The following is a 22,662-nucleotide window of genomic DNA, read 5'->3' on the forward strand; positions in this document are numbered from 1 at the left end:
AGCAGTTCATTAGGCCTGTTAATGATAGATTCATAGATAGAGGCACAGATCTGAAGAGGCCGGCCTGACCTCTCCTGCACAGAAGAGGCCAGAGTGTGTCCCTCAGCACCTTCTGCTTGAAGTCCGTTCCCTCCTGAGCTGCAGAGAGAGCTCAGCTTTTAGCCATGATTAATTAGTCGGGGTGGAGGTGACCGAGCTGGCTATCCCTGCTCCTTGGAGATGCCTGCTTTTAAACACAGTGTCAGGTTGTTATTCAAGCCCACTGCGGAATTAAGATCTGAAAGTGGAAATAACTACAAGGCGGAGAGCATCTCAACTTCAAGGGAGAGATCTCGGAGGACTCGGGGAACATTTTATAAGTAGTGTAAGAGGAAACTCACTAGCAAAGGTCTTGCCATGGGCACAAACATTTGGGTTTATTCGGCATGTGCCTGCATGCAATGATCTGTGCATGAATGTTCATGTGGTGTAGAGTTAGACACTAAAAATAAAATATTGTAAAGAGGCACAGCCACTAAAAAAGAAGAGGTAAAGGGGCAGAAAAGAGATCAAATATATTTGACATCTATGGGAAAGTAACGTCAACGTTTGCATGCAGTAAAATAACAATATAGAGTCTTACGCACCTCAAGCACAAACAATTTATTCTGGCACAAGCTTTCATGGACTAGAGATTTCCTAAGATGGCACACATATACTCACCAAAATGTGGGGAGAAAACAAATGTTGGCAATGAAAGCAGTGGGAAATGAAATGCATGAATACAGACTATGCTAATTGTGCTAATGCTTAAATGTATGTGAAATGATTATAGTGGCTGTTCACAAAGCCGTGTTGATTCTAAAGCAAGCATCCCTGCGCTGCTATGCTAATTAATACATGCAGTGGGATAGAAAACCATTATCTCGATTCAGGCCACAAGTGACAGAGCTAAACCTCTTGATAAGTGAACGAACATTCAGCAGTTTCTTGCAGGAGAAACACCGTATGAAAAATACTCATTGCTAACAGAATAGGGAATTTAAAAAAACAACCTTAGAAAGGTAGTGTAAAAAGGCAACCCAACCATTCCAAATTCAGTAATAAACACAATGATTGGGGTCTTAATCATGAAGATTTATGATGTAACAAAGAATTACTTATAACATACAGAAATATTTCCTAGCTTTAATTGGAACCAGGTTTAACCAAACCATTTCAAATTCACTTCCAATTTCACTTGATTTTTAGGAATGTCCCATATCATACAATATCTTAAAAAAACAAAACCTATTCAGGAATACCACTTTGTATGGTATAGCAACTTTTAAAATCCATATGAAAACAATACAATACAGTGGCACCTTAAAGACTAACAAATTTACTGTGGCCATGAAATATTACTGGCTTTTTTTTTAGCGGGGGGATCACTGTATACTTTTTTTTGTCCTTTGTCTGCCATCTGAGGATACCTGTTCATACATTGGACAAACTGGCTGCGTCCCACAAACACTCATACAAGAATCCAGTTAATCTTTGCAGTGCCATACTTTTACCATGACAAACACAGCAACCCCCTGGAATTAATCTGCACTGTAACTTATCTGCATACAGTACTGCAAAAATATTCACAGCCAAGCTGAAATCGACTTTTATACACTCAGGAAAATCTATTCTCAAGACTGCTTCTTACTTAAGGTGTTCCTTTTGCATAGTTTTCAAACCAATCTTCAGTTGTTGTTTTTGCACTGTCTTAAAAACTATTTTTAGCCGTTTTTGTGGTGGGTTCATATATTGCCTTGAGAAACAAGTGGAATGCAATTAATTAATTAATTAACTGTGGCCATTTTTAACCGATGATATTCTTAGCATAAGTTGCTGTCACAGCCTGATCCATGCAATTTAATGAAAAATAAGTCCCGCAGAGTTCAGTTGACTTAGTCCCAAGTACTGTAAGTGTTTATAGCACTTTAACTCAACAAAACAATATGACCCTAAACCGTTCAGGCTGTGTTTTAAGAGCTTTAAGGGAGGCACTTCTTGTGGCCCTTTGCTGAATGAGACAGGTAGTGTCAGCACAAGAGAGGGCCTTTTTGGTGGCAGCACCTTCTCCTGATTGTGGAATGTCCTGCTCTCCGTTGTCACTGGTACTGACATTGTTGACTTTCCAGCATAAGCTGAAGACACAAGTCTTTATCCAGACTTCTGCAGGCACCTTCACAGGGATTTGAATCAACTGGATGTAAATTTGTAATCATTCTGTTGCTCTGTTAATATATCAATTGGGGTTTTAATATTGGGGTTTAGTTATATTTTAGTGCTCATGCATTTCACTAAAGCTTTATTTTATCCGTAACCCACCCTGGAATCATACATGGATGAAGAGAGGGATAGAAGCTGAGCAAATGAATAAATAGAACTAGAAACAGTGGAATGCCCTCTGACCCCACAACAAGCAACAATTCTGTAAAAACATGACAACCTTCACATTCCATTTCAAGCCAGAACAAGCTTCTAGACCTCTTTGTTCTAACACACACACACACACACACAGACAGACAATTAGTGCTAAAATCTGAGAAACTGACAGCCTGAATCTGTCCGTGATTAGTCAGAAGCAAGTCCCGCAGGTCTCAGCAGGATTTAGTTCCAAATATGTGTGCGAACGCAGCCTCTGAAAGGACTGGGGGAAGCCTGAAGTTAAATCAGTTATTCACAATCCCATTCCACCCCTTTGCCATCCTCACGTTCCTTCCCCCCAACACTTATTATAAATCTGTTTTGAAGTTTCCCCCCTTTTTATTTATTTTATGAAATAAATAAAAATATTTGAGCAGGACCCCCCCCCCAAAAAAAAGGCAATGCACATTTGGTTTCAGAATGATTTTGGTTTTTTACTCGTATACAAGCATGTGTAGATTTAGCTAGTGACTAATCAATTAATCAACCAAAGCTCATTTAATCAATTGACTTTTAAATCAGGTGACAGCACCGCAATGCATCAGTTTCCTGAGAGGTCGCTGCATTTTGGACATTTAACCCCCTTTCCTTTGCATACTGCGGGGGAGGGGGGGCGGGAGAGGGAAAACTGCCATACTCCGGGAAACGGGCAGCCTCTTTTTGCATCCACACAGATAGGTACGGGGCTTGCGCCAGAGAGTGCTAGGTCCTGCTGCCTTTCTCAACAGGGGTGCCAACTTGAATAAAATATTGGGGGGCCCAGGTAAGCCCCAGCCCTCAAAATCGATCACATGACACAGTGCACGCACATCATTTGAATGGCAATGGCAATGCCCATCCAGTTGGGGGCAGGGCTGCCTCCTCAAATATTTTAGGGGGGGGCAGAAGACCCCTTGGCCCCTAAGAGTTGGCTCCTATGCTTCACGAGGTTCCAGAATTCGTGAGCCCCTGCAGGCAAGTACCTGCGTACCTGCTCCAAAGGTGCAGGAGAGAGAGAGAGAGAGAGAGAGAGAGAGAGAGATCCAGCAACCTTATGATCTCTAGAAACATAAATGGTTTGTCTAGAGCAAACCCCCCCCCCCTTTCTAGACCCCAGCCGGTTTATTCTTTCCACCTCTCCCCCGGCAGGGTTCGCCTTCCCAGACTGGGCCTACAAGCCAGAGTCCAGCCCCGGGTCCCGCCAGATCCAGCTGTGGCATTTCATCCTGGAGCTTCTGCAAAAAGAGGAATACCAGAACGTCATCGCCTGGCAAGGGGACTACGGCGAGTTTGTCATCAAGGACCCGGACGAGGTGGCCAGGCTGTGGGGAATCCGTAAATGCAAGCCCCATATGAACTACGACAAGCTGAGCAGGGCCTTGAGGTGAGGCACTGGGTGGGCACTGGGAGGAACTGGGACGCCCTGCGGCGCCGGACCCGGACAGTTTCAGCACTTTCGCTGCGGGACAGCGCCTCTTGGGCGGCAGGATCCGCAGGCTTCTGCGCTGTAGCGCCACAGCGCCCTCTAGCCCTGCGCTGCAGCATTGCGGCCTATTCTGGTTGAACGGGGTTTTTTGAAACCCGTCTAGTTCTCCTAACTGCTTTGGAAAACCACTTCCAGGGTCAATTTATGTTTTTATATTTCTTTATTCCTTCATACCCACAGTGCGATAATGTTCAAGCAGTGCAGGCATTTGAGTAGGGGCCAGGTGGGGGAATTTCCCCGAGTCCTTTAAAAAAAAACCTCACTAGAGTTACTTATTGGTTAAAAAGTTTGAAACTGATTAATTTTATAACTAACTGATTGGTTATTGATTAAATTTAAGGAATCATACATGGCCTAAACAAACAGTTGCATATCTTGCTGCTTTGGAGATTCCAAAGGAAGGAGATAGTTTCAATTAAATGTATGATAACTTAAATTTTAACAGACCCAGTAAGCCAATTGCTCTATTCATGCCCCATTTCTCTAGAGGAGGTGGAGGGGCTGGCCATAACTTGAGATGGAGCGCCTGGTGGGATTGTCTTTCTATATCTCCTCCTTCTTCAGTGACAGAAATCTCCAGGTTGACCAAGTTGGACCATAGAAGAATTGCGTATAGAGCTATTTGATTTCTCCCAGTCTGCCTACAGCCCTGGTGTAAAAATAACCCATTAAAGGGTTTGTGAAAATGTACACGAGCAAAATTAAAGTGGATTTGTTGCCTCTTAACATGCTTTAGTTAATCTCCCGTATTCACAGAGTGGGTTAATTAAAGAATGGTGAGAGGATGCCCCCTACCGATGTGGACAGACTCCTCCGAGCTGGAAAGCCCACCACTTGTCCTCTCGACCCGTGCCCGTCCTGGCTGATTAGAGCGTGTCCAGACGAGGTGCGGGCCCCCCTGGGGGATATCATCAATCTGTCCCTTGGCACCGGGACATTCCCAGGGGAACTGAAGGAGGCGGTGGTGCGTCCGCTCTTAAAGAAAACATCATTAGATCCCTTAGATCTATCCAATTACCGCCCGGTCTCGAATCTTCCATTCCTGGGTAAGGTGATTGAGAGAGCGGTTGCTGAACAGCTTGGTAGGTTTCTGGATGAAACATCTGCTCTGGATCCATTCCAGTCCGGCTTCCGCGCTGGTCATGGGACCGAGACGGCTCTGGTCGCCCTAACAGATGATCTCCGCAGGCAGCTGGATCGAGGTGGGTCGGGGCTGCTGATTCTTCTAGATCTGTCAGCAGCCTTTGACATGGTCGATCATGAACTCCTGGACCACCGCCTTGCCGACGTGGGGATCCAGGGCACAGTCCTTCAATGGCTGCGCTCGTTTCTCTCTGGTCGGGGACAGAGGGTGGCGCTTGGGGGGGAATTGTCATCGCGCCACTCCTTGGTGTGTGGAGTGCCTCAGGGTGCGATTCTCTCCCCGATGCTTTTTAACATCTTTATGCGCCCCCTCGCCCAGCTTGTCCGGAGTTTTGGGCTGGGTTGCCATCAGTATGCTGATGACACCCAACTCTATCTGTTGATGGATGGCCATCCTGACTCGGCCCCAGACACACTGACCAGATGTCTGGAAGCTGTGGCTGGATGGTTACGTGGGAGCCGGTTGAAGTTAAATCCTGCGAAGACAGAGGTCCTCTGGCTGGGGCGGGACGATATGGGATCGAGGGGGCAACTCCCATCTCTTGCGGGGGTGCAATTGGTGCCAGCACCGTCCGTTAAGAGTCTGGGTGTAATCTTCGATACCTCCCTCTCTATGGAGGCGCAGATTACAGCTATAACAAAGGCGGCATTTTTTCATCTCCGCCAAGCTAAGCAGTTGGCCCCTTATCTCTCTCGCCCTGACCTAGCCACTGTGATCCATGCGACGGTCACCTCCAGACTGGATTATTGTAACTCGCTCTACGTGGGGCTGCCCTTGAGACTGACCCAGAAACTCCAGCAGGTACAGAATGCCGCAGCGAGACTCCTTACGGGGTCCTCGCTGCGAGATCACATTCACCCGGTGTTATACCACCTGCACTGGCTCCCGGTGGAGTATAGGATCAGGTTTAAGGTGCTGGTTTTAACCTTTAAAGCCCTATACGGCCTAGGACCCTCGTACCTACGGGACCGCCTCTCCTGGTATGCCCCACAGAGAAACCTACGGTCTGTAAATAAAAACATCCTCAAGGTCCCAGGCCTCAGAGAGGTTAGGCTGGCCTCAACTAGAGCCAGGGCCTTCTCGGCTGCGGCTCCAATCTGGTGGAATGCTCTGTCACAAGAGACTAGGGCCCTGCGGGACCTGACATCTTTCCGCAGGGCCTGCAAGACAGAGTTGTTCCACCAGGCCTTTGGTCAGGGTGCAGCCTGACTCCCTCCTCTGGCAACCTGCACAGTATTTTGGTTGCCATCAATTTGATTTTAATTAATTTTTATAATGAAATATTTTAGAATGTGTGATTATTCAACTATTTGGTTATTTGATTGTTGTTAGCTGCCCTGAGCCCAGCTTCGGCTGGGGAGGGCGGGATATAAATAAAATTTATTATTATTATTATTATTACCTGTGCATGATTATGCATGAAGTAGGAAGTCTAATGCGTAAAAGATATTGGGCTGTGTTCAACCAAGTTTCACTGAGAATAGTGCCACGTAGCAAGCCCACTGTGAAACTGAAGGGATTTTAGGAGTGTTTGTGTGTGTGTTCCTTCCATTTGATGCTTTAAAAAGTTGAACACTCCACCATAGCTGCCTGACCGAAGCAAAGCTTGTGATCCTGCTCAGAGGGTACAGAAGGCAACCTTCTGCATGCAGTGGCTTTCAGCATTGCTAGTAATGTGATGGGTATGTCAGGAAGTGGGCAAGAAGGAGTGAGTGAGTTGTTTGTTCAAATCCCACCTCAGACATAATCTCACTGGGTAGCCAAAGGCACACTCCTCCGTTGTCTCCAGACAGATGCCAACCAAAATGGCACCATCACTCAGCCTCACATCTGTGATGTGGACAGGATAATACAGGCTTGCCTTTCAGGTCTGTGGTATGTGGTAAGGGGAACTGAGATAACAGAGCTGCGGTTGTCTTGAAATGCCCTGCATTAATGCTATATACGTGTGTGTGTGTGTGTGTGTGTGTGCGCGCGCCCCCTGATTAATTCGGCAACATCTTTCTTTATTTTATTTGTTTGGAAGTTATTTTTCAGTTTTCAAAATAACAGCTGATATAAACTGCTGGTGGCGAACCATCATCTGTAAAAAGGGGCATTCTCCCCGTGCAGGAAAGGGATGCTTACGAAACACACACACATTTATATCATTTAGAAACAAAGAATGTACTATTAGTTTGCTCACTGGCAAACTTAATCCATCAGCTGATTAATCAGTTAAAACTGATACGATTCATCAGTTAGATTTCTGCAACATAGACAACTGGACTAAGGCTGCAGTTTCAACACATACCTACCTGGAAATAAACCCCATTGAAAACTACGTGACTTACTTCTGAGTAGACATGTATAGGATTGCACTTTGTAAGTATTTTTTGCTATGTGTAATACTGGTTTCACATGCAGTCATGCAACATACCCAGTTGCTTATGTTATTCCCAGGACTTTATCAAATTCTTGAGATGAGAAGGGATGCTTTTTATTCCCTGTTCCTTCGCCTACCTCTCCTAAACACTGCTAAAACCCACAAGAGCTTTGCTATCATCCTCTCCCAGTAGCCTCTCTGTGTAATTGATCGACAGCGATATTTGTTATTGCTTATTAATTAACTGCACCTTTCTGGCCACTTGAGATTCCACCTCCCTAATTAATATTTATGAGGAGCTAAGTGCTATTGACGCTTCCTATTAACTGAGCCCGGGAATTCGTCTCTGCTCTGCCCAGTAAATAAATGCTGAAGACTCCCTGATAACCCATGCTCCCTCCCCAGGGCACCAGTTTAAGGAACGCTCCGAGATTTATTGCTAGCATAGAGCCGGATGACATGTTACGACTCACCAGGGGGCGCTCTTTGCTTGGAAGTGGCGCCGAGTCCAATTTCCCCTAATGGGCCACTAAGGGGATGAAATTTGGTGTTGCCTGCAGAGGGCGCTGAATCCTAAGTCAGGGCAGACGCCAATGTCACAAGCGGCCGCCAAGAGCATTTGTGATGTGATTTAATATAGTGCAGTTTTTCATTAAAATTTTTAAAAAAACTTCTCTCGAATTCTGCAGAGGGCACTTGAAATCTTGGAAGGTGATGCACCTTTCTTTTGAAAGGACAACAATATTTTTTTGCATAATCAACCTCTGTGTAGATGGTCCTGCATCTCAGCTGTTCTTCAATGGATTTTTCACCAACTCCACAGCAATGTTCATGTGCTAATCCTCATCCTCCTCTTGACCAGCAGTAGCAGAAAAATTAAGCAATGAAGTAAACACTGCAAGTCATAGAAAAGAGAAACAGCGCATATGTGCGTTATTTGCATAATTTCTGCAGGTTGCAGAATTCATCATTTTGGGGTGCAGAATTCAGATTGCTTAGAGGAATATTTTTATTTTTATTTCATTTTTGCATTGACTGCGCACAGTCCTGGTTACCACTATTTAGTTGTTGGGACCCATGTTTCCTACTGAGGACGGGGGCTGGCACACCAAATCCTTTCATGCTCTGCCTCATGTTTGACTAATTGGAACAAAAAAAACCTCTTCTCCCTTTGATTCTCTCTTCGTTCCACATTTTGGGTGCTGCCATACATTGCTTCACGACTGCAACACATAGTGTGGAATTTGGTATCGGGTAGTGCAGAATCCAGCTTCCTGGAATTCTTAAGATTTATTCTTCTTCTCCTTTTAAAACTGCAAGTTTCTAGTCTTCATGGCCGCAGAAATCGACTTTGTCATGTGTGTGTGAAGCCATGTTTGGCAAAATATCAGGAGCTCTTCTTGCTGGTTGCAGATGCTGAGCAGGCCTTTCAGTTAACTGGGTTTGTGATTTCACTCTCTGCAAAATTCAGCTCTTGCCTTCCTCTTCCCCTCCCTGCCCCCCGGCTATTAAGAAAACTAATACTTATAATACTACTGCTGCTAATAATAATAATAATAATATCCAAGGAGCTCAAGGCTGTGCACCTGTTTCTTTGCCTGTTTTATCCCTACAACAATACTGAGACATAGGTAAAGGTAAAGGGAGAGATAGGTAAAGGGACCCCTGACCATTAGGTCCAGTCATGGCCGACTCTGGGGTTGAGGCGCTCATCTCGCTTTGCTGGCCGAGGGAGCCGGCGTACAGCTTCCGGGTCATGTGGTCAGCATGACTAAGCCACTTCTGGCAAACCAGAGCAGCGTTTACCTTCCCGCCGGAGTGGTACCTATTTACCTACTTGCACTTTGACGTGCTTTCGAACTGCTAGGTTGGCAGGAGCAGGGACCGAGCAACGGGAGCTCACCCCGTTGCGGGGATTCGAACCGCCGACCTTCTGATCGGCAAGTCCTAGGCTCTGTGGTTTAACCCACAGCACCGCCCACGTCCCTAGACTGAGAGATGGTGGCTTGCAAACTGTTCCTCGTTGGGTATAATGGCTAAGTGGGGATTTGAACCCGGATTTCTCCAGTCTTGGTGAAACAAATGGTTCCATTGTATGAAAAACCACCACATAAAATTTCACTGGCTTTTGATTTGGCTTGGCCATCTATTCACTGGACTAGTCTTTGTTTTAACCGCAGAATATTTGCAGGCCTTTGTTGTAAGGTAGACACTCCTGGTTCTGGTCAGCAGCTGCCACCTCAGTTTTGCACATCCCACAATTACGCTTTAGCCACCCTGCTTGCTGCTGGCTCACCTGGCCCCTTGCTTCTTTCCCTGCCAGGTACTATTACAACAAACGGATCTTGCACAAGACCAAGGGCAAACGCTTCACCTACAAGTTCAACTTCAGCAAAGTGGTCCTGGTGAATTACCCTCTCCTGGACATGGCTGCCAACTCCCCGTTTCTGCTGGCTCAGAACCCTTTCAATGGGAGCAACCATGGGGCAGATTGTGCCCCTCTGACCCCTGAGGTATGATGCGGGAAAGAGGGATCCACGTCTGTTTTTTAAGAGGGGATGTGCTGAGGGTGTATCATGCCGTTTGCTCCCCTTCAGAGCACGTTTCAGCTCAAGTCGTGAGCTGGGCCTCTGATGTCAGAACGTTGTACTGCAATAGTGCCAAGGAGCATGTGCAGAGTGGTCATTTCTACCCCATCTTCTCCTTTTTTAATATTTCAGCCCACAGGGCCAGGATGGTCAGATCAGGAGGCAGCGAGATCAGCCACTTACCATTTGAGCCCATGCATCTGCGTAGCTCATTCATTCCCTTTTCTCTTCCCCCTAGACCCTGCAAAGCCTCTTCTCAAGCCCCCGTTTGGGGGACCCGGCAACCCGCACCCCACTCTTTGAACGCCAAACTGAGACAGAGAAGCTCAGACTGGATGCAACCTTCCCTTTTCTGGGGTCAGGTGAGAGCAAGCTGTTTACCTTTCCAAAATAATAATAATAAAAATCTGGGAAGGCTATGCTTTCAAGGTACCGTAAATGTAAAAGTAAAGGGACCCCTGACCATTAGGTCCAGTTGTGACCAACTCTGGGGTTGCGGCGCTCATCTCGCTTTACTGGCCGAGGGAGCTGGCGTACAGCTTCTGGGTCATGTGGCCAGCATGACTAAGGCGCTTCTGGCGAACCAGAGCAGCGCACGGAAACGCTGTTTACCTTCCCACTGGAGTGGTACCTATTTATCTACTTGCACTTTGACGTGATTTCAAACTGCTAGGTTGGCAGGAGATGCTTTCAAGGTAGGGGTCCCTAATTATTATTTTTGCTGCTTGTTCATTTTGGGTTTTTTAAAAGAACTCCCCATAAAGGTGATTACTTCTCTTTCCATATTGCTATGATTCACGCCAAAAGGGTAATATGAAAATATCACAACAATCCATTGGGATTCCAGCAAACCCAAAGCCTCTGAACCCAGCATGGACTGTTTACTCACACCTCTTTTCCCCCCATTCTCCCCCACAGGTGTTGCTGGATATACAAAGCCCCCCAGTTTGCTGACTCCGTATGGCAGGAACGCTTCCTTCCCAGATTACCCCTGGAATTTTAACCCTTACCTGTCCAGCTCTTTCCCCCTGAACAGCTCCAAACTGCCCGCCTCCCTGTACTCCCCCCACTTCTACCCCAACCCCCTGTCTGGGTCATTAGCCCAGCTTCCAGCACCCATTTCACTACTGCCGGGAGATAGCACAGAGCGGGCTGCAGCTCTGGGGGGCGGCTCCGTCCCTCGCCTCTGTCTCCCTCCCCATGGCATGACCCTGCCCCTCCGCGGCACTGGGAATGCGGCCAGCGAGCGTGAGAAGGAGCTGCTGGGTCCCAGGGCCCAGAGCCCTTCAGGGGGGCGAGGGGCCAAAGAGGACCCTGGCTCCGATTCGGAGTTGGAGATCACAGATCTAAGCGAATGCAGCTCGGAGAACGAAGGCTGTGATTTCAGCCCCGACAGCTTGGAGGCGATAGAGAGCCAGGTGCAGAATTACAAGCGGCTGCAGACAGAGCGGACGGCAGGGGCAACGGCCAGCAAGCCGGAAGGGGTGGCAGAGGCCAGCCTGGGCACTGCCAAGGAAGCGAAGAGTCTGCCCGGCAGCTGAATGCAGGCATTATTCGGAGCCCCCAACTGCTGGTCCCTCTCCATCAGTAGCCCGATTCTTAAAGAGAGTTTAAAGCAAAGGAAAGAAAACAAAACCTGCCCCATTTGTTTGATGTCTCTATTTTTATAGGAAAATTTTATTCATTGATTATACTGAGTCTAATTCCCCAAAGCACCCTCACTTTCTGCTCCCCGTTCCCTTCACCCTGGGCTGGAATACTCATCCCTTCCCCCTCTCAACTTCATCAATGGAGGGCCTTGTCTTCACATTCCTGGGGAGGCCCAGATTGGGGCAAAAAGGCTTTCTGGAAGAAAGGGACGAGGGCTCAGGACAGGCAGCAGTGTGGCAGAGATTTGGGGGGGGGGCTGTGAGACTCCCACAGATCTTACTGGACTCCCAGCTCACAGCAGCCCATATGACCGATGGTCAGGGATGATGGGATTTGCAGTCCAGCAACACTTAAGACTTGAGAGCTGAAAGTGTCCTCTTCATCACCTCTTCCAATACCACGGGAAGAGATAACTCCATGCACTTTTGATCACAATCTGCCTCAGCTCTCCCTCCCTAGACCAGTCCCATTAAACTTCCTGGACCGGCCAGCTCCACACCATCTCTGAAAATTTCCACAGGCTACGTTAATCCCTTTCAGTGCAACTGCCACCCCATGAAATTCTTTTGGCCTATTTAACAGCCAGGCTTCTAGAGACAACCAGCTTGCTGCTGTGGCTGGCACCATCTGTTTTGGTGCTTCAGCAAAGAACACCCAAATGCCCCTCCCCCATGCCGGGAAGTTCTCCTGCACAAGCCTTGTTGATATGAAGTGCAGGATCTTTTCTCACCTGACATAAGTTTCTTGGGTCAGATTTCTGCCTGCTTCTCATCATTACCGATGCCTTTAAAGCCACCTTGGGTTGTCACAATCTGGGGCTGCCCCGAGTGTGCTGTGAAGGTGTCTTCAAAAAGGTCCAGCCAGAAGACAAGAGTGGTTGTGTGAATCATCCCTTTTTAAGTCCAAGCAGTCCAAATACCACCATTCCTGTGTTGCTGCTCTACACCCGATAGTTTAACGTGCACACGTAGGTCGTTGCAAACTGGGATGCAGCAAAACGTGTTTATTGACAGGGTCAGGGGCGCCGACTTATAAAAAATATTGGGGGGGCCCATACCGGGGTCCATACTGGCGGCAGGATGGCAGTGGTGCTTTTGCATGCAAGAACCGGCCTGCCCTCCCCAGGCTTCGCGCCGGGAGGCGGCCACCCCCTCCTACCAACGTCACCTTAGCCGAACCCAGAAAAAAAGCCCCGCTCCGGCGGCGGGAACTCCCATCCCCTCCATTCTCCCCTCACCCCGGTCCCTCGCCGGCGACGAATACGCCGTTCCTCGGCCCCGCGGCTCCATTCCTTTCTAAAGTCCCGCCGCTGGGGGTCTTCCTCTGACTGACCGACCTGCCCGCCCCTTCTCAGGAGCTCCCGGTCACTTTGGGAGGCGCGCGCCGGAGTCCCCTGCGCGGTTTTTGGCAAGGTGCCTAATAATTTTCTTAAATTATTGGGGGGGCAGAGCCCCCCCAAACGAATTTTTGAGGGGGCTCGGGCCCCCTCAGGCCCCATGGAGTCGGCGCCTATGGACAGGGTCCTCGCAGCTAGGTTGAGAGCGCTCCTGCAAGCCAACACGGTTCCAAGTTTCCGGTGTCCTCCAGAACCTACCAACCTGATTCCCAGCTCCCAAAATTGTTGGGAGGAACTTGAAAATCCAGGCCCGCTCCAAAATACAGGGAGTCGTATGACGGGAGAGGGAGTTTAACCTTTTTTTACCCACCCCTGACTTTCGAAGTGCAATATTGTCTTGTCATGCTCTGGTGTGACCCTCTGTAAAAAAAATCAAAAACAAAAAAATAGCCCCTACCAGGCCTCACCTGTGTGCTCGTGTCCCCCCCCCCCCGTGTTTTAAAAGAAGAAAAAACAAAACAAAACTGTATTTGTGTGGTTGATATGAAGACGCTGTTTAACCCAACCCCTATGTTTTCTCTTTCCTTTTTGTAAATACTATATTAATTTATGGAGTGTGTAAAGAAAAAGAAAAAACAGATGGGAAAGAATTTTACCCCAGCACATCGCTGGCCTCTAAAGCAATAAAATATCTATTCGTCACTCGAGTCTCTGCTCACAGGCAAAAGGGAATGGATGAAGTGGGTGCTCATGGGTGAGAGGCCAGGAACCTACAAGTTGGCAGTTCGAAGCCTGACAAGTAGATCACTTAACAAAGGAGCAAAGGAAGATTTTTAACAGTATAGGCACTTGCGTCCCACTCAGCTCAGTGGCATTTACTCCCAGGTAAGTGGGAAGGGATGAGTGACTCTTTCAATCCCGAGGGCTACACTTCTTCATGAGAAACTGTCTAGGGCAGGCACAGGCAAACTCGGCCCTCCAGATGTTTTGGGACTACAACTCCCATCATCCCTAGCTAACAGGACCCAATGGTCATGGATGATGGGAATCGTAGTCTCAAAAAACATCTGGAGGGCCGAGTTTGCCAATGCCTGGTCTAGGGGCTGCCTGCAACTGAGCGGAAAGGGAACCATTTAAGCTCTTCCTTCTGCGCAGCAGGCTATATATTCAAGTTACACAAGAGTTCCATGTGTGCCCAAAACGCACCATCATAACTGAAGGGCACGTTCCGTCCAGGGAAAATCATAGAGTTAGAAGGGACCCCCCCCTTGATTGGCCCAACCCAATGCAATAAATGAGACACAAAATGCAAAATACATGCTGTATTCCAACCACAAAGGCTGCTGCGATTAATATAGCTTTTAATTTGGCATCTTTTACAAAAGTTATCTTTGGTTCAGTCTCTTCCTCGCCTCTCCTACACGTACCTGTAACCCTCCTGTAACATACAAAAAGCGTCCGATTTCTCTCTACGTAAGGTGCGGGAAGGAGGGGCCCACGACTCCTGTGCTCAGATAAGCAGGAGGGATGTGGAATCCAGGATCCCTGCTCTTCCCTTCTACCCCATCCTTATACAGAGTGGAAACTCACCTGATCTCCCCACCCTCTGGCGAGGAAACATTTCCCTCTTCTTCCTTCTTCTGGCTAGTATTTTCACTGCAAACCTCATACAAAAACGTTGCCAGGCGGAGGGAACCACACAGAGCTCAATCCTCAACTGAACTCTAGGAAAGCAACCCCCGAGCTCAAGCTGAGAGCATTCTCAAGACAGCTGACCACCGATTAGCTACCCCGTGGTTAATTCAGACGATTCAGGGGAAGGGGAGAGATCAAGCAACAACAGCACAAGTTCCAATTTGTGCCCCAGGCCAACCGCGAGTCTATAGACCCAAACTGCTCTTGAAATCCAGTTCGCGACTGAGGCTGCACTCCAGGTCAAGAATCCAGAATGCTAAAAAGGCACAGATTGTGAGAATTGCACTTATAAGCATTGGCTGTTTTGGGGGGTTTTTTGAAGAGGGGATTTTATGCTGCCTGATTCAGGCTTTAAAAAAAAAAAGTTTAGGAAGTCAAGCAGAACTTGCTTCTTCCTTAAATTTTCCTTAAATAGTTGTGCCCCAGACAGGACAGTGCAGAACTTGCATTTCTCATTTTTCCTAGGTGGGGTGGATGGGTTACGACAGTAGGGCAGTGGCCAATACAGCATGCTTCAGATGTTGCTGGACTCTAGCTCCCATCATCTCTGGCTGGGGCTGACAGGAACTGGGAGCCCAAAATGGAGGGCGCCACACAGAAGGGAAAAGCCATAAATAAGTGCGGCACTTTTGCATGTGTGAACTAATCCACAGCGCACCATCTTGAGAACGTCTCACGAAAGTACAAAACAGCAATGGTAAAAGACGTGAAAGCAGATCCCGGGGGATTTTATCCCCCCACCCCACCCAGCCGATGCTTTTACATTTTGCAGTTTAGAATTTTTTTTTCATTTTCTTTCTTTTTTTTTAAGTGTGACTTTAAAAAAACACCTCATCTGACTGCAACGGATTTGGCAGGGGCTATTGTACATTCCACAATACTGGGAAGCCGAGAAGGTCACACTCTTTCTTCTCCGAATATACTGGGTTAGGCTCTTTGTACAGTAATAAGACAAAAACCCCTAAAGACTAAATATATATAATATCACTCTATATAAAAAAAAAACAACCTCTGGGTTCTTCTTCGCTTTTAGCCCCAGCTGGAGGAGTTAAGACTACTCCCTTATGTTCGTATATATATATATATATAATATCCCAGCAAAATATTGAGTTTTCTTAAACATACAAGCACATTATGAACAAAAAGTATAAAAGGCACTTGGAAGCACTGGAACGTGTGCAATATCTGTGTAGGTCCGTCTCTGAGGACATCAAGTGGGGGGGGGCAGGTTTCACTTGACTTTTCCCCCTCCCCTCAACCCTTAGGTCTGCTACCTGTCCTCTGGGATGAAAGCACCACCTGCGTTTATCCCCCTCGACTAGTTTCGGCAGATGGAATTCTCCCAACCGGAGGACGCAAACACGCCGCGGTTGCCTAGGGAGGACCCACTGCAACCCTCCAGTTGGGCAAAGGGTCCTACAAATAGGAGGTGTCTTGGCTGGGGAGGGTGAGCAGAGTTGCCAGAAGCAGCAGCAAACCCCGAGTCTGGGTGCTCAGCAGCCCTCTATAGGTCCAGAGCCCTCTTGCTCCATGCGACAGACCAGCTTTGAGGACAAGTCCCTTCCATACACAGCCAAAGGGGGATCAGGGGTAGGAGGAGGAACAGACACACACCCCGCCAGTCCACACTCAATTCCTGCAAAATACTGCAAAAGGCCAACAACTCCAACGCTTTGAAGAGCCAAGAGGCCCCGGTTGGCTTACTGATATGGCTCCACCTGCTGTCCCTTCCGTAAAACAGCATGTCACAGAAGGGCAGCCAAGGGACCGTGCGTGAATTACATTTATGGCAGATGAGACCCCCAACCCAGGACCTTGTGGTTTCGCTTTCAGATTCTACATCTGTGGCACCCTGTGGCTAAAAGCAGCTTTTATAGTGCTACACGGTGCTGGGAATAACCTGGTCAGCAACACCGAGTGAAAGGCAACCCCAGTTCCAAATAACGTGTGGGCAGGTGCGATCTCACTGCTCGGCTGATCCTTGGTATATACATTGTGGGGTATCGAACCCCGAGATTTCTCAGGAATTCCTAAAGAAAGCAGGGGTGCGGTGAGAAAGAAGGTTTCTTGAGAGAGGCTGGTTGGGGTTTTGCTTTGCTAGCGGGAGCTTGCATTTAAAAATAAAAAAATATTTCCACCCCTGCAATGGAGTTTCTGCACACAACCAAGTCAAGGAGATTGATGGCCAAGTCTTCCGGGACTCCCTTGAGTTGGGGCGAGGGCAGGCTAGAAGGCTCACATGAAACTGCACCCGGCTAGGTTAAGATCAAGCGGCGTTTCCAGGGAGCTTGCCTGGCACTACTGATCTCGTTGGGGGAAATCTCTTGAGAAGCATTTCTAAGGAACACCAGGGGTCTCCCTTGATCCACCGCTGGAACAACGCTGCCTTCAGACTTCAAGCTCATCTCATAACACAATACCCATTTCCCCCCGCCTTTCTCCTCTCTTCAGAAGGTGGTTATGGCACTGACGGTGTAGCTGGCCTTCTGTTAGGTTGTGAAGCCAGCTGTGAAGGGTCACCCAGCAAGGAGAGACCAGTCTTCTGGTGGCTGCGTTTGTGTCGGGGAGAGAAGCAGCTCAAGTTTCAGGGCAGCTGATGCAGCTTGCATGCAACCCCAAGGCTTTTCTGCTGTATGCTTGTGTGTGTGTGTGTCTCAGCTGAATTGGTGCCAAAACAAAAGCACTGTGTGGAATGGCAAGGTAGCAAGGGGCCAAGGGATGGAGGGAGACAGCTTGGGCAGGACTGCAGATGTGCATAAATGAGGCAGGAAAAGGATAAAAACGCACTCTAGAAAAGCGGGGAGTTTCTGGGGACAGGGAGATGAGTAAAGGCAAGGAAAACCAAGTTAAGTGAGTTAGATTTGCCTCCCCATGAAACCGCGGTGATTGCTGCTGCCACTGCCGCCAAACGCTTCCTTTTTAAAAGGATCAGATACCTATCTGGAGGGTTAGGTCCACGTGTGAGGATATACTGTAAGGCAAGCTTATACCACCAGGATGATTGACAATTTGAGGAGGGGCTAGATATTGCTATCGTCATACCCTCCTTGCAAACCTTCCCTGAGATTATTTGGCTGGTCACTTTTGGCAGAAAGGAGGTCAAGTTTGATGTCTCCAGCAGTTATGTTCTGAATAGGTCTGTGGAGCCCAGAAGCCTACAAGTGCCTTGCACCCAACCCCAACCCCATCATCTTTGGTCCACTAGACAGCTGCCACAGGGACCCAATTTTTTAATTCGCCTCTCTTTGGGACAGACACCACAAATTACTCCCATAGCTAAAGAAAAAGCTGAGCCCCCCCAAGAGCACCTCTATGGCCTGATGACATAGCTAACCCCACCCCTCAGGAAGGGTTTGACCCCTTACTCACATGCAGTTCCACAGCTTCTAAATATGGCCCCCTATAGCGTGGTCTAGGTAGAATATATATAAAATATATATTTATAACCCTGGAATCTTTCCCTGCATTATAAATCCTCTATACAAAAAGCAGTGTAGGCCGCACTTGGTTGCTGGTGTTGTTTGAGGAGGATCATCTGGCTGGAGAGAGCGGTTGGCAAAAAAGATCCCTTTTCCTCCCTGTTAAAGACAGGCCTGGAGAGGGGGAGAAGACACAGAAAGCCATTAAGACGACAGTGAGAATGGGGCAGCAGAAAGCAGCGGTGTCAACTCAAGTTTGAAACCGGAGCGGGTGGGGCGGTTTTAAGAAATGGACTTGCCAGAGCTGAAACCCAGACTTAAATTCAGGCCCCGCTCATCATGCGCAGAGGCCCTCCCCCCCCCCAAGGCCCTAGAGGCATCCTGGATTGCTAGGAGCCATGGGGAATACAGTTCCCATGGCCCCCAATATTCCTAACTACGTTTCACTGGTTCCTGGTTGCTATGGATACATATCGGGCCTACTAGAGCCTTCCCACCCTCCTGCCATTCCACTCACAGGCCCCCAACTGCCAGGTACATCTGAGCAAGGAAGGATGGGAAGGTTCGGGGTTCGGAGAGAAGAGTTTTTTCCTGGTGGGCTGATTCAAAACTGGCTCAACGGGCCAGAGGATGTTCGGATAAACAGGCGAGACTTCCAACACAGCAAATTACGCACCCATTTAAAACAAAAAACACCAAAATGGGTGGGATTTACATAAAAGTGGCTTGAGCGATTCCTAAACTTCCCTCAGCGGAGGCACTGTTTTGTCTTTTAAATTAAATTTTGAGGCGCAAACACTTATTTCAAAAACCTGCTTGGTCAGCCATGAAGACCACAGGCTCTTCCTTAGCCAATCGCTGTCTTATCAGCCTAACCAGAGGACACAGGGTGGTGACAGGAAGCCGGTCAGTCATGCACCAAGTTTTTGGGATACCCCAGACAGAGCCTGTTTCTTCCATTACCTTCTCTGCTTGGCCAAGCCTCATGTGAAACTGGGCGGCTGAGATGGCGTGAGTTTTCCTATCAGCTGCTGCAGGTGCCAATAATCCGCTTCAATTTCCTAGTACGACAGGCAGACAAACAGATTGAGGAAAATATTCACTGAGAGGGTGAAGGAGGGATGTGGGGACAAGCATATGCAGGCAGGAGTCTCCTTGTGGACACTCCCAACTCTCAAGGGTGAGAGGCTTCAACTGTGGCAACCCAGTCGCTCTAGATCAGCCAACATGGCGCCCCGTGGATATTGCTGGACTGCACAGGGACACAGGAAGAGCTGTCTTATTTCAAACCACTGGTCCATCTATCTCAGTACTGTCTGCACTGACTGGCAGCAGCTCTCCAGGGTTTCAGATGCCAGGGAATGAAACAGGGACCTTCTGCATGCAAAGCAGATGTTCTAACCCACTGAGCTGCAGCCCTTCCCCTCAGGGCAACAGCCCCGTCAGACCACTGGGCATGCTGGCTTGGACGGCTGGGACACCTGCAGGGCCACGGGGTCCCCGTTCCTGCTTCATAATAATAACAAATAATAATAATAATAAATTTTATTTATACCCCGCCCTCCCCAGCCGAGACCGGGCTCAGGGCAGCTAACAACCAATAATAAAAACAAGTTGACTGAACTACAACTTAAAAACAAGGTGACCTGGTGCATAAGCTGGGGCTTGCAAGGAATAAATTCTAAAAAGAAGCTGTTAAGAGGGTGGCAGATGAGGACTGGGGAGAGCAGGGCATGGGGAGACCTCAGGTTAAGCCGACGGACAGCGAGCAGCCCTAACTCACAGGGTTGTTGTGGGGGTGAGGTAAGGGGGGAGAGAACCACGTTTGCTGCCTGGAGAAAATGATGGGCCCAAGTGCAGTGAAATATAACAAAGCAAATCATGTACAGGCATGAAGAGAGAGACACACCCCTGGCTCTTTGCTTTGTCTAGTGAAGAGAACGGGCTCAGGAGATAAGTCTCCATGCAGCATATAGTCTTGAAAAATGTGACTTCCCATTCATCAAGTTTCTAGTCCTTGTGGCTATAGTCCTGGTCTTTCTTCTTTATTTAAAAAGAGCCCAATGGATGAGGGCTGCAGCCATCAAAGGGCGGTCTTCACACCTTCATACACTCCTTCCCTCACTCTCAACACGAGGGCCCATCTCTCTGCCCCTCTTCCCTTTCAAACCCACTGCTTGAAAAATCATTCAGGCGTTTGCTCCCACACCTCCCTCCCTCCCTCCACCATCTTCTGCGCTTTCCAAACGATCTTGGAAATTAATATTCCAGGGCTGGGGTTTAGCTCTGCAAGGAAAGCAAACGGGTGCAAAACTGCCCAGTAAAGTCTGAGCGTGCCACGCTGGTGTGTGTGTGTGTGTGTGTGTGTCTTTGCAACCCACTCTCACCTTCAGACCCTGGATGGCATCTTCTAGAAGCCGCAGGTGATGCTTCACCCCGTCGGATTGTTGGTGGGTCAGAATTATGGAACTGGATCCTTCCCTGTCCAGGTGCTCGGAGCCCCACTCCGGCTCCAAGGGGCCATTGGGGAGGCCTCCTGCCAAGAGGGAGGGAGGGGGATATTTGATTCTATGAAATACTCCCAGCATGCCCCTCTCTCGTCAAGCCCCAGCTGACTTTCCCAGCAGCCACCTGGCTCTCAGACCTGGGTGACGTCGGCTGCCGTCTGCCTCCGTCCCGTGACCCGTCTCCCACTCCTCTTCCTCTTCTCCCTCGCGGGGGTTCCCGTTCTCCGGCGGACGGTCCACAGGTTCTGCTGCTGGGAAGGCAACTTCGCCTTCCTCCGATACTTGAAGTAGCCTCCTCAGGGCTGATACTGTTAAGGACACAAGACTGGGGTGAGATTCATCTGCTTCGCAAGAGGGGAGGGGAAAGAATGGAGGAGGGAAGGGGGGAATCCTCCGGTGCTCCAGATACTGTTGGACTACAACTCCCATCATCCTTTGCCACTGGCCGTGCTGGATAGAGGCTGAAATCCAACAATATCTGGAGGGCCGCCGATTCCCGCCAACCCTGGGTTATCCATTTGCTTCATGCAATTTACATACCGCTTTACTGTAAAGACAAACAAACCTCAAAGTCTCTTTTTTAAAAAACCGAAATCAATGATACGCTTAAATCCAGATTAAAACACACGTCAGCATTCTACATCAGTCTTCTGCAGCCCTGGCTGAGGCCAATGAGAGTTGTAGCTCCAAATCTCTGGAGAGCAGCAATTTTGGGGAGGCTTCTCTACATGTCTAGATAGGCTTAAAGGTAAATATCAAGGGACTCCTGACCATTAGGTCCAGTCATGGCCAACTCTGGGGTTGCGGCGCTCATCTCGCTTTATTGGCCGAGGGAGCCGGCGTACAGCTTCCAGGTCATGTGGCCAGCATGACTAAGCCGCTTCTGGCGAACCAGAGCAGCGCACGGAAACGCCGTTTACCTTCCCGCTGGAGTGGTACCTATTTATCTACTTGCACTTTGACGTGCTTTCAAACTGCTAGGCTGGCGGGAGCAGGGACTGAGCTCATCCCGTCGCGGGGATTCGAACCGCCGACCTTCTGATCGGCAAGTCCTAGGCTCTGTGGTTTAACCCACAGTGCCACCTGCATCCCCTAGATAGGCTTGCCTATGCGTAAATGTTCTTAAGCAGACACTGGAAAATGCAGAGTTCAAGGTGCCTGCCTGCTGTCAACAGGCAGGGAGTTCCGAAGGAGTAGCGTTACATACTTCTGTCCTGTGCGGCGGATGACAGGGCCCCCTGGCCTACGGGCCGGTGCTTGTGCAGGTTCAGCATGTCGTCCAAGATCTCCTCCGTTGCCTTGCCCAGCTTCGGTCCGCTCACAGGGCTGCGCCCCTCGAATTCGGCTCCTTCCAGCATCCCGTCCTTCTCTCGCTCTGCTTCGGGGTAGCAAAAGACCAATCGGATCCCTGCTCTCAAAGAGCCCCTGGATTCCCCTGGCTCTGAGCTCGGTAAGAACCCATAACTCTTGCTTTGCCCCCTCCAGCTCCTCCCACTGCCTTCCAAACCTCCTGGCCGCACACTCACCCTCCGAATGCAGGGTCTCCTTGTGGGAGCTGCCGTTCTCCGCCCCACCCAGCAACCCCTCTGAGTAGCTGCTGCGGGAAAAAGAAGAAGTTGTGAGTGCAGATCTATGCCGGCGGTGGGGAAATGTGTTGCACTGGCAGGCTGGATCCTTCCTTCCCCTCGCACACCCCACGAGACAGCCCTTCCAGTGTCAGGGAGCCAGCCAGCAATAAATCACACTGAGTAAGTGAAGTTAACTCTTCATTAGAAGAAACAAAACCTGCTTAGAGGTGCCAGGCCTCATGAGCACAGCAACTCTTCTTGGTGGGTCTTGCCCCTATGAGGCAACTGCCTAAAGCTCCTCTGCCCCCCGGTCCTTCGCAAGCAATCTGAGACTGTCCCAGCATGCCTGTCTTTGCTCTTCTCCCTTCATACCTCTTCTGGTCCTGGGAGACCAGCAGGGAGGGGAGCTAGTTGCAGCAGGAGGGGGACACACCTCTGCCTCTTCCCCAGCTGGACTCATCTCTGTCTCTTGGCCTCCTCTTCTGC

General features: G+C 48.9%; 2 protein-coding genes across 10 annotated transcripts in view; one reads left to right on the forward strand and one right to left on the reverse strand.

The window, feature by feature from the left end:
- Positions 1-13,547, forward strand: part of ERFL (ETS repressor factor like) — a 76,684-nt gene extending 63,137 nt beyond the window's left edge. Inside the window, exons 3-6 of the mRNA XM_028742279.2 lie at positions 3,568-3,802; positions 9,737-9,926; positions 10,240-10,363; positions 10,920-13,547. Of these exons, the coding sequence (XP_028598112.2) occupies positions 3,568-3,802; positions 9,737-9,926; positions 10,240-10,363; positions 10,920-11,542 (1,172 nt within the window). The 3' untranslated portion in view covers positions 11,543-13,547. The remainder of the gene's footprint in view (positions 1-3,567; positions 3,803-9,736; positions 9,927-10,239; positions 10,364-10,919) is intronic.
- A 784-nt stretch (positions 13,548-14,331) lies between these two features.
- Positions 14,332-22,662, reverse strand: part of ARHGEF1 (Rho guanine nucleotide exchange factor 1) — a 77,328-nt gene continuing 68,997 nt past the window's right edge. For 6 of the 9 annotated variants that reach the window (XM_028742274.2, XM_028742276.2, XM_077932210.1 and 3 more), the window contains 6 exons: positions 22,135-22,205; positions 21,816-21,986; positions 20,746-20,916; positions 20,489-20,637; positions 19,065-19,162; positions 14,332-18,275 (listed from right to left, as the gene is read on the reverse strand). In XM_028742274.2, the coding sequence (XP_028598107.2) occupies positions 19,085-19,162; positions 20,489-20,637; positions 20,746-20,916; positions 21,816-21,986; positions 22,135-22,205 (640 nt within the window). In that variant the 3' untranslated portion in view covers positions 14,332-18,275; positions 19,065-19,084. The remainder of the gene's footprint in view (positions 18,276-19,064; positions 19,163-20,488; positions 20,638-20,745; positions 20,917-21,815; positions 21,987-22,134; positions 22,206-22,662) is intronic. The other 3 variants (XM_028742273.2, XM_028742272.2, XM_028742271.2) reach the window with 3 other exon arrangements.

Source organism: Podarcis muralis, chromosome 7 (genome assembly GCF_964188315.1).
Source record: "Podarcis muralis chromosome 7, rPodMur119.hap1.1, whole genome shotgun sequence".
NCBI lineage: Eukaryota > Metazoa > Chordata > Lepidosauria > Squamata > Lacertidae > Podarcis > Podarcis muralis.